At 38.9% G+C, this 10,803-nt stretch overlaps 1 protein-coding gene across 4 annotated transcripts in view; it reads left to right on the forward strand.

Annotated features, from left to right (window-relative positions):
- znf804b (zinc finger protein 804B) overlaps nt 1-10,478 on the forward strand; it is a 229,156-nt gene extending 218,678 nt beyond the window's left edge. For 2 of the 4 annotated variants that reach the window (XM_087287146.1, XM_087287143.1), the window contains exons 3-4: nt 5,801-5,931; nt 6,072-10,478. In XM_087287146.1, the coding sequence (XP_087143272.1) occupies nt 6,568-9,495 (2,928 nt within the window). In that variant the 5' untranslated portion in view covers nt 5,801-5,931; nt 6,072-6,567 and the 3' untranslated portion in view covers nt 9,496-10,478. The remainder of the gene's footprint in view (nt 1-5,800; nt 5,932-6,071) is intronic. The other 2 variants (XM_087287145.1, XM_087287144.1) reach the window with 1 other exon arrangement.
- The last annotated feature ends 325 nt before the right edge of the window (nt 10,479-10,803 follow it).

A 10,803-nucleotide genomic window follows, 5' to 3' on the forward strand; every position in this document is an offset into this window, starting at 1 on the left:
TTCACAGCTTTTTATTGTCTTTGAAACGCCTTGCACACCGGCCTTAGTTTCCACTATAGTGCCTTTATATCTCTCATATAGGCTCTTTACCCTGCACGTATTGATGGGATTCCTTTAGGGTCTATTAACATGAGGTTTTTTAGTAGCAACATAAAACCCTTTGAGGTTTGTTATCTCAGACGGTGAATCTAAGAACATTTGAGATGCAGATATCAAAGGAACAAGCACTGTATAAGATGCAAGATGCTGCATTACTTGTTAACATTGTGAATAGCAACCACTGGTGAAAGCTTATAAAAGTATCTTAATGGGCTTTTTTTCACATTGCAGTGAAAAGACACATACATCAATAATATGCTAAAGGGTCTCTCTTTACACACCACATGCAGACAAAGCTCTGTTCTTCCACATTGATTAACCCGTCAGTGTTTGATCATTAGCACACAACAGAATTGATTTAATTGACTGGAGGTCAGAGGTCAATTAGAGCATCTCTTCACCTCAAATTCTCATTAATCCCAACACAACTCAGGGTTAAAGTGCATGTTTGTTATTTGCAGTCAATGCCGCTGGAGCAACTGGAGCACTTAATTTACTCTACTTGTGTAGAAAAGGAAGTTTTATATATAATGTTCCTGATTTTTTCACCAAACAAGAGTTGTTTTTGACAGTTTAAAATATATTTTCCATTGGCTGGTTGAAATAGTCTTTTGTTCTTCCTTATCTGTCAATTATTCATGAGGCAGATGTTTCATTGAAATTCTAAATTATCTTCTGAAGGGCGAAATCTAAGGCATCATGAATATGAGAATATCCAAAACTAATTATGAGTAGAGCGTTTAGACTTGCTCATCAACATTAGCGGCAAATGCTTTAATGTGCCTTATCAATCATATCAGTCGTGAAATGGGTTTATACCATAAACATTTCATTCTGTCAAAGACATCATCATGTTTTCAGGCTGTAAAGAATATCAATAAAAAAGAGAGAAAGAGAAAGAGCTGTGCTTTCTGAAATGCTTGTTAATTAAAAAAAGAGGCTGACCTGGTGTTTTTAAGAAGCATAAAATGCAGCTTATTTCTGTCAGACTTTAGTTAGAGTCGTGGAAAAAAACAAACCTAGATGGCAAGGGTGAGATTAATTATTTTAAATAAAGTTTAGTGCATAATTAAATAGTTCACTCCCAAAAACAAAAAGTAATCAGTTATCATTCTCATACATGTTTTCTAGAAAATTTCTTGGAGATGTGTGATGAGGTTTAGAAAATGACCATGTGTTATGTACTGTAACTTGGCTTATGTACATGTATAATGGTTTATATGATAACCTAAAACAGTACTATAAAAATGGACTATGGATAAATTCAGATTTTAATGCTTTGGTGTGGTATGCAAAATTTTTCAATGTTTACTCTAGTGCTTTCCACATAAGTCACTTCTGTAAAGTTCTGTAAACTGGTGAATAATGCATTTCATGGTCATCCACTTATTCACTGTTTTGCTTATTTACATAGTTTTACAATGTAAACTTGTGCTAGATGGGCAATTTGACCATCATGCTTTATAAACTTATAACTAATCTAACTTATCTTAACTAATCATAACTTTAAAACATTTTGAGACATGTTTTCAGTGTTTTTTTTCAGTGGCCTCTGTCTTGTGTTTTAAAATGCAACAATTAAAGCTGCATGCAGCAATAAAATAGACCTCGCACTCGGGTTCACTGCTGCCCGGGGGTCTTAGGATGACAGAGAACAGTGGACTGATAAATGCTTTAAAAATCTGATAAAATTATAGATTTATGCCAAACTTCCTTCTGTTAGCAGGTGGTGCTATAACTTGACTAAATTTTAGCATGTACATGTCTTCAGCAGAGGAATCTCATCAAACCTGTGAATTTTCAGGCAGTTTGGACAATGTGTGGCTTTGAGTTATAAGTACTTCCTCCTCCATGGCGAAACACTGAACTTTGTCAGTGCGCCACGCACTCGCCCTTCGACGAAAACTCTGGCACTTTACTATTTAACATCACAAAGGCCTTTGGATTATACTGACAAAACTTGGCTTCAATCTTATCAAATTTATAGGAAAAGATTGTTATACTGTTAAACATGTCAATTCCTGTTGCAAGCAGGTGGTGCTATAACTGTAACTGGATATTGACATGTAACAATGTTCAGGTCAGAACTTTTAGAAAACTTGTGGATTTTGAGGTAGATCAGACAATGCATTCCTGAGCTCGGTCTCTAATTATTAGGCAGCATCTTTTGGTAGGCATCCAATAGATACTTGTATCACATGGTGTGTGACGAGATCTTGCGAAATTAAATCGTGACAAGATTTTTCGTCGAGGTGAAAAGTTGTCTCGTGAGTTCATGATGAAGCATGAGGGTGAAATTAGCACTGAAGATTGGAGGCAGGATTGCTCATGCCTTCATCGTCACCGAACACATATATACTGTCCAGAAAAAAAATACTAAATTCATTTTGTGTACGGCCTTAAATTCCACTACAACACTTTCCTATCAGCCCTTACTTTATACTCGCATCTAGTAGCTAGTCACGGGGCCATAAATTGTTGCTGAATTAAAGTGAAACTGGTACAAATTTAAGAAATGAAATACCAAAAATTGCACTTCTTTTTTTTTTAAGTTAAGTTTGTGGAAAGGAGTTTGATTTTTCCATGTGAAATTGTAAGGGAGTAGCCAGTCAGTAAAGTTTTTTAGCATTGTTTTGCTGTGTTTGCATGTCCTTTACTGCATATAATTCATTAAAATAGAAGTAAAATACCTTTTGTTGCAAATATTTTGAGATAAAAAAATGTATGTGATAGGATATCATGTTGATTTCAAAAAGCAACTAAATTAGTTTGCATTTTGTGAATTTTTAATTTTTTTTCAGTTGGATAAAAATAGGGCATCACAATGGCACAGTGGGTAACAAAATTGCCTCAAAGCTAGAAGGTTGCTGGTTCTAGCCTCAGCTGGGGGGTTTTTATTTATTTTCCAAAAAGAAAATAAATAAATGCATGAATAAAAATAAATCTGTTTTCAATTTTGCTAATATTTCAAATGGTATAAAAATACTATTTTCCATTCATTCATTCATTCATTCATTCATTCATTTTCTTTTCAGCTTAGTCCCTTTAATAATCCGAGGTCGCCACAGCGGAACGAACCCCCAACTTATCCAGCACATTTTTACACAGTGGATGCCCTTCCAGCCGCAACCCATCTCAGGGAAACATCCACACACACTCATTCACAAACACACTTCGGACACTACGGACAATTTAGTCTACCCATTTCACCTGTACTGCATGTCTTTGGACTGTGGGGGAAACCGGAGCACCCGGAGGAAACCCACGCAAATGCAGGGAGAATATGCAAACTCCACACAGAAACGCCAACTGAGCCAAGGCTCGACCCAGCGACCTTCTTGCTGTGAGGCGACAGCACTACCTACTGCGCCATTGCATCACCCCATTTTCCATTCACATATATTTGTAAAATATTGTACAGTTTGCATGTCCTCTACTGCATATAATTAATTTAAATAGAAGTAAAATTACATTAATTACAAGTTGATAAAAAACACACAGGTTTGCGTTTTGTGATATATATTTTAAGTTGAATAAAATACTATTTCCATTAATTTGATTCATCATTGAAGATTTCTTAAAACTGTGTGAAAATCTCATCTCATTCTAGTGAACCCACTCGCATGTGTCATCCTTTCTCATCGAGTAAGCATTTTTTCACACCTCTATTGCGTACTATAACATTATAGACCATTTTTAGGGATATACTGTAAACAATAAAAATGGCCTGAATGTATTTCCTGTTTTATATTTTTAATTTCCATGGCTACAAAGAGTACAAAAAGGTAAACATATTGATAATGTTATGACAGATCTTTTAATGTTATGATTGAATTACTACTACAATTTTGAAGTCGTTTGAGAACAAGCAGTAAAGGTTCATTGGATAATGACATGACCACATTGAAATGGTTTATAGAAAGAAACAGCACTCACACTTTTTATTTATTTTATTTTTTTGAAAAGCAGAGTCAGAATTTGAGGAAAATGAAAATTATTATTAACATTTTCTCGTTCTTTCTGTGTTCCTTTTGCTATTTACTTACAGCAGTTTTACATCCACATGTATATTAACTTGTGATGCTGCTACAGAATGAATCTCAACTATTCACTTAGAACCTTTTTTGAAATATTGAAAAGAAATCAGCAAATGTATTTATGAATGAGAAAGTATTTGCTGAATTAGGTTTGAATTCAGAATTCTCTGTTTTTTTCCTGAAAAATGAAATGTTATTTTGCTTCGCCACCATATCAGTGTTGTTTTTTTTGGAAGGTGGAGTTTTTTATTTTATTTGAGTGTACACTGACATTTTTGTGGTTCCAGTGGTGTGTGTATGCTCTGAAAACTCTCTTCTGTGCAGCTCCCTTGAAGCAGGCATCATTAGTGTGTTTTGCTGTGTAAAGTCAGTGGGCTCTGTTGGGAGTTAGCTTGCTAACTTCTCACAGATACGCATTTTTTTTTCCCTGTCAGTGCTTGTCACCATGCAGCAGAGGGGAACTGTCCTCCTCTTGGCAGTCTTTTCACACCCACAACAAAAATCTTGATATGGTGTGTGTGCAACCATGCGCTCATAAAATCATTCTACAGTTTGGCTAATGGACCATTTTCACAACAAGACTGTTATGATGCCTTAATGGTCATCATAATCTTAAATCCTTGAACGTTTGTAATATTTAGATTTTTTAGAAATGGATGAACATTTATATGCATTTATGAATGTATTAAATTATCTTTGTGTCAAATTACAAAAAACAAATTGCCACTTTTGCGAGGCGTTTCTGATGTCTATGGGGGCATGACAGTAAATTTGACATTATTCTCTCCTCTGACTGCCATCGTCAGTCTCACACAATTTCTGAATGTCTTGATAACACCCTCGTGGGCTTTTTTTTCTGATATTATTTCAGTAAATAGGATTGAACAATTATTTGTTGTACTCTCTCATTCACTACGCTCTAAGTATATCCAACCATGATGCCTTCCGCTACTGAGAAACCCAAAAATGCGAAAAGGGTCTATACCAAGTAAATAAATTCCTAACTCCTATGTGTAAATGTCTTTTATTACCTGATGAAAATATACATGTACACCTACAGTATGTACATGCAGTATGGAGGAATGGTGGTCTTGAAGAGCAGAGAAGTAAGGGATACAGTGTTTGTTACATTTTCACTGCCTCACATGAGTCAAGCCAAATATGGCTTTCAGTTTTATTTCCCTGCTGAATGAAGTCAAAGGTGTTTGGCTGTGTTCATGTGACTTTCCATTCATGTCTACAGAACAAATTCTGGCACCGCTGACACTTTTATTGTTTTGTGATTGTATTTAGGCTTTGCTGATTTTCTGTTTACTTTGTTTCGATTTTTTTCTCCTCTGCCCTAAAGGGATATTGTGATAAATAGACAGGCATCCATCGGTGAGGTTTATGCCTTTTCAAAGGAGCCTTTTATGTGGAAAACTGATGGACTGCACAGGCTCTGTTAGCAGAAGAATTAGAAAGAGGTGTTTTTTTTTTCTTAAAGGGATTATTTTTTTTATTGTTTTCTCTCAATTGTACGCTAGGTTAGACCTTGATTCTTTTGTTTCTTTTTTTTCTCCTGATGTAAAATTCATTAGGTTCTTTATATAGCCAAACAATTGTTCTTTTTATGGGAGACTTTAGATTTTCAGAACTTCTCATCTGTTCATTTTGTCTTACAGAGGCTGAAAGAGTTGAAGCAGAGAGAATTTGCACGGAATGTTTCCTCCAAGTCTTGGAAAGATGAAAAAAAGCAGAAACGTGCTCTGAAACGACTGCATCAGCTTGCACAACTCAAACAGCAAAGAGACAGGTAAATCATTGTGCACTTTTAATTCTGTGTGTGGTAAATGTTTTATTAATATAATGCATGCACTATTGATCTTATTTAAAGAGACCTTTCAACAATGGTGCAATGTCTAATTACAACATTCTGTCTTCTGTTCTTGCCAGCAGTGATGACAAGAAAGGTCTAAAATTAAGGTCTACAAACAAGGATAAGGATCAAGTTAAAATCCCATCCGCGGGCAGTAGCAAGTTTGACAGAAAACCAACTACATCATTGGTCCAAAATTCAACTCCTATCTCCACAAACGTCTCATTGAAGGGCTTGTCCTCCACTCGTATTCCCACACTTCAGCAGGCATGTCACGAAAAACATCCCTTACTGACAAAACCCTCTGCAGGCCATCGGAGCCCCAGAGCAGGGGTTTCATTCTGTTTCTCCAGGCGAGCTCAACTCAAGCTTGACTCCTGTGCCTCTGTGTTTAGTGATGGACTTGATGAGGCTAGTGACTATCAAGAGCTCCAGCGCCACAGGCACAGGCTTGCCCTGGAGGCCCTCTGGTCTTGCTCGAGCTCACCCAGAACCCCAAGTAATGATGACCATGATTTGTCCCATGATCCTCCTACCTTGGACTGGGTGGATGGAGACTCTCAAACACTGCAAATGGAAGCACAAGAGAAACATGTGGAGAGTAATGACTTTGAGGCAAACTACAGCACAAGTGAGCCAGAAAAGCTGGGGTGTCCTGACACACAGAGTCCTGGAGCAGACTGGAAGCCAGCTGGTTCAGAAGACAGATTGCTTGATGGGGGGCAGAGACCCAGGGCAGAGGGGGCTTATGGGGGATCAGAGGAGAGAGAATGCCTCAAGTGCCCCAGCCTTACTGTTTACACAGATGGACAGGGCACTATGGCCCATAGCCAACTCCAAATACAGAAAGACTCACACCACTATACACAGAGAAGCAGTGAAGAGCCTATTATGCAGAATGGGAGAGACTGTGAGCCAGAAAAAGAGACAGTGGAATATAAAAGAGTTTGCAAAGATGAAAATACAGGTTCCTTTCTTAATGTACTTAGCAAGGATGGAAATGTGACAAAATGGCCATTTGAGCTGGTTCAGTTCACTTCTGAGGAGCCACGTGTATCTTTCAGCTGTAACCCTCTTTGCTGCTATTTAAAACACAAGAAGGGCAAACACAAAAGCACAAAGGCTGAGGAGGTAAATCTTGATGCTGTTGACAAGCTCGCAGTCCAGAATGACAGAGCTGGGCCACAAACACTGAATGTTCCAGGAGATAAATTAGGCATTTTAAAACCAAAGAAACCCAAACACAGGAGAAAGGAGAAAAGACGTAGGCGTAAATTAGATGCTGTCAGGATCCGGCAAGCAGGCTGCGCATTTAAAACCTGCTCACAGACAGAAGCTGGAGGACACTTTGAATTCCAAAGCACTCCAACCGACACGTCACAAAACAAGCAAGTGTGCACAGAGAGGAGGCACAAGCTGGGAAAAAGGAAAAGATCAGTGAGAGATGAGACTTCAAATGAAAGTGACACCCCAGAGCACAGCCTCAAAAGCATTGTTGTAAGCTCGCTTTCCGCCCCGGCACGTAAAAAAAAGAAATGTCAAACGATGAGGGGGCTTGTGTCTGCGCTACGCTTGGTAAGGCGGAGGCCTTTGCCATATTCTGCTCACAACTCAACAGGAAGAGAGGATAATTATCGCTGGTATGACAATGCCTACGAGTCAAAGAGGGATGCTGCCTCAACACCCACCAGTGACAAATCTGGGTCATGGGGTGGCCTGTCAGACATGACCTCAGATGGAGAGTGGCCTGTGTACCACATGGGAAGATGCTCCACCTCCCCAAGATCAAACTATCTATACCCTTTGAGAAAGGAGCACAGTCAGCCCAGGTCTTACTTTAGAGGTTCCTCAAACAATGTCCCTCACTACAGTTGTAGTCCATGTAGAGATTTTGAAGATACAGGAGAAAGTTGGGATTACGCAGACTCGTACATCTACAATAAGCAAAGATATTCAACTATTTGTAATGGCCCAGATCAGCATGAGAGGTACGGCATGAGAAGGCACAAACCATTTTTTGAGAACCATAAACATAGAGAGCACAGAATTCAACATGCAGGCAGACAGTTGTTTTACAGAGTCTATGACAGCCCCGAACCTCAGGAAGATGACAGGGACTGGTGGTACAATGACAGACTTAGTCCTGTAGGTAGGAGGCATCGGGAAAGAGAAGAATTTCAGTGGTCAAGTCCAGAAAGAAGTGAAGACAGGTGGTATAACAAGCCAGTGCCCATTCGTAGCCCCAGTTCCTCTAGTAGCACTAGCATCTCTGATCTTAGTGGGGATTGGTCATCTAATTGCCAAATTAGACCATCACCTACGAGACAGAGCCAGAAACATTCTGAATTGCCTTCTGAGAGATTGGTCAAGACCAAATCCTCCCTTTCTCCTCTTAGAAAGAGAAGCCATTTACCACCATTAGCCACTAGTAACCATTGCACACAGTCTAATTCCTTAAACATAGGTGTAGAGAAGGAAGATGTTACACACAAGATTAACACAATAGCAGCAGATCCATTGGTTGAGAAGGATTTTAAATTAAAGAAAGGACATTGTCTCTCACTTCCACTAATTGGCAAATTACCATCTATTAAGAATGGGGCAAGAAAAAGAGGGATTAATAAAGATGCAGGTGCCAGTATTAGTAGCCAGGTTCAAACAACCTCAACTCCCGTATCAAATCCACAAGTTATGCCTCACATCGGCATCAAGAATCCAGAATGCTTGCAAGACAGAAATGGCCAAAATCCCAGTGAGGCCCATACTTGTCTTGAAACTACCAATGAGAATAGATCGAAAGAATTCTGTGCTACTTTAGCTTCTGATTTAAACAATATTCAGAAGCATACTGTCAGAGGCCAAGCAGACCATCCAGAAATTGCAGGGATTCACTGTTCAAAACGTACCACTCCTCCCCTTTCTGAACAACCAATCACCTTCACTGATGATGAAATTGAAAAGTACAGATTGCTTCAACTCCAGGCCCAGCAGCACATGCAGCAGCAGCACCTTCAAGAGCAAGCATCTGAGGAGATGACTTTACCAATACCAGCTCCAAAGCCACTCAACCAGACTGCACTTTCAGCCTGTATGCCATACAGCATACTTCAGCCATCCTCTCCAACCTCCTCTATCATTCCTCACCGTTCCCCTGTTACCCTCTTACCTACCATTCATCACTCCCTTTCTCTGCCCCATTTTGCCCCTTCGATCCCTGCTGCCTTCTTTCCTGCGCCCCCTGCAACTGTGTTGGCAGCTCAGCCACTCCAACTGATCCCAGCCTCATCCCTCCATCCAGTTCACCCTCACCATCATGTTTCTGGGTTGACTCTCCACCCCCTGCCTCCCACTTCTCTGCTCCCTGCAATGCTTAGTCCAATGCCCATGGCTGCTGCCGCTGCTGCAGCCGTCGCTGCTGCCAGTACCCTGCAGATCCACCCCCTACTACACCCTCTGTTCCACAGCCAGGACCTTCAGCGCCACCCTGGACCAACCAGTTAGCTCTGGTCAGAATTATAAGGAAATTTTGAATAAACAAAAAGATTATAGTTCTGACATTTTTTTTTTTTTTTTACAAAATGACTGCAAATGTGCTGTGAACTTTTGAGATGTTTAGGTTCTCTCTGCCAAAGGTCCTGTTCAGCCGTGATTTATTTTTGTTTTATTTGTTACATTGTTGACTCAAAGATAAGGCGACATTTTACATTTTATTATTATTTATCATTCTTCGTATATGTGTCCTCTCCCTGAATTAACACACAGATGAACCTCTCCTGCCTCAGTGCACTGTGATTTATTAGGAGTTAAGCCCATTCAGCGATTGGCTGAAATTTAGTCAAATTAGAGCGTTAATGCTTTTTTCAATTAGTAATAACTATAATCAGCTTAATTTTACAGTTATGTTACTCAGCGAGTATTCAAAAGGTATTCAAAAGAACTAGGGGAAATATCCCTGAACAGTCTTAAACTAAACTAAATGTACATGAAAATTTAGAATAAATTTTAGATTTGAAGATTGAGATTGAGATTGAGATTTTGAGATGGTTTTTTTTTGTTGTTGTTTGTTTGTTTGTTTTTAGAATATGCAAATTGGCATTATTTGATGCAGAAATACAGCATGTGATTGAGCTATTGTATCTCCTAATGGATTTAGCAGTGTCCACTACTTTGGGTGCAGATGTCCCATTTTAAAGACTTTTTTTCTGTGTTGTTTGGTAGGGTAGAGTGAGTTTGGACTTGCTCAGCTGTAGTGTGGACATGCAATAATGTTTTTTTTTTTTCAATCTATTTAAAGTGTAAAATATTGAACTGTATTTATGTATTCATACTTTGTAATGTAAGTAAAAACAAATAACATGCACTTGATTGTTCGTACATGTTTAAGATGCTTTTTATTCACTTTTATTTTTGGTAGAATCAAACATACTTTCATCTGTAAAATAATGCCATGGGAATATTAATAAATTAAATGTCATTCCAAGAAATGGCAGTTTTGTCATTAGTGTTTTTAAGGTCTAGATTTTGACTTTAGACTTTTGCAGCTTGAGACTTTTACATTTTTCCGAGACAAGGAGCAGCGATTGCCATTTTGCCTGGAGGTAGATTGTGGCTGAATTGGCATTTACCCACCTCTAAAAAAGCCCCTGCAGAAAATGGCATAATACACGTCACATTCAGTGAATGTTAACACACCTTTGTTTCAAATGAATGGTGCTCCACTGCTCAGATCTGAGGGACTGGGAGTTTGTGTTAATGATGCCCCTCATTGCCAGCAGTGGCCCAATAACACAACTGCACTTTTGCACTAAT

Source organism: Danio rerio, chromosome 16 (genome assembly GCF_052040795.2).
Source record: "Danio rerio strain M-AB ecotype USA chromosome 16, GRCz13ab, whole genome shotgun sequence".
In the NCBI taxonomy this organism is placed as follows: Eukaryota; Metazoa; Chordata; class Actinopteri; order Cypriniformes; family Danionidae; genus Danio; species Danio rerio.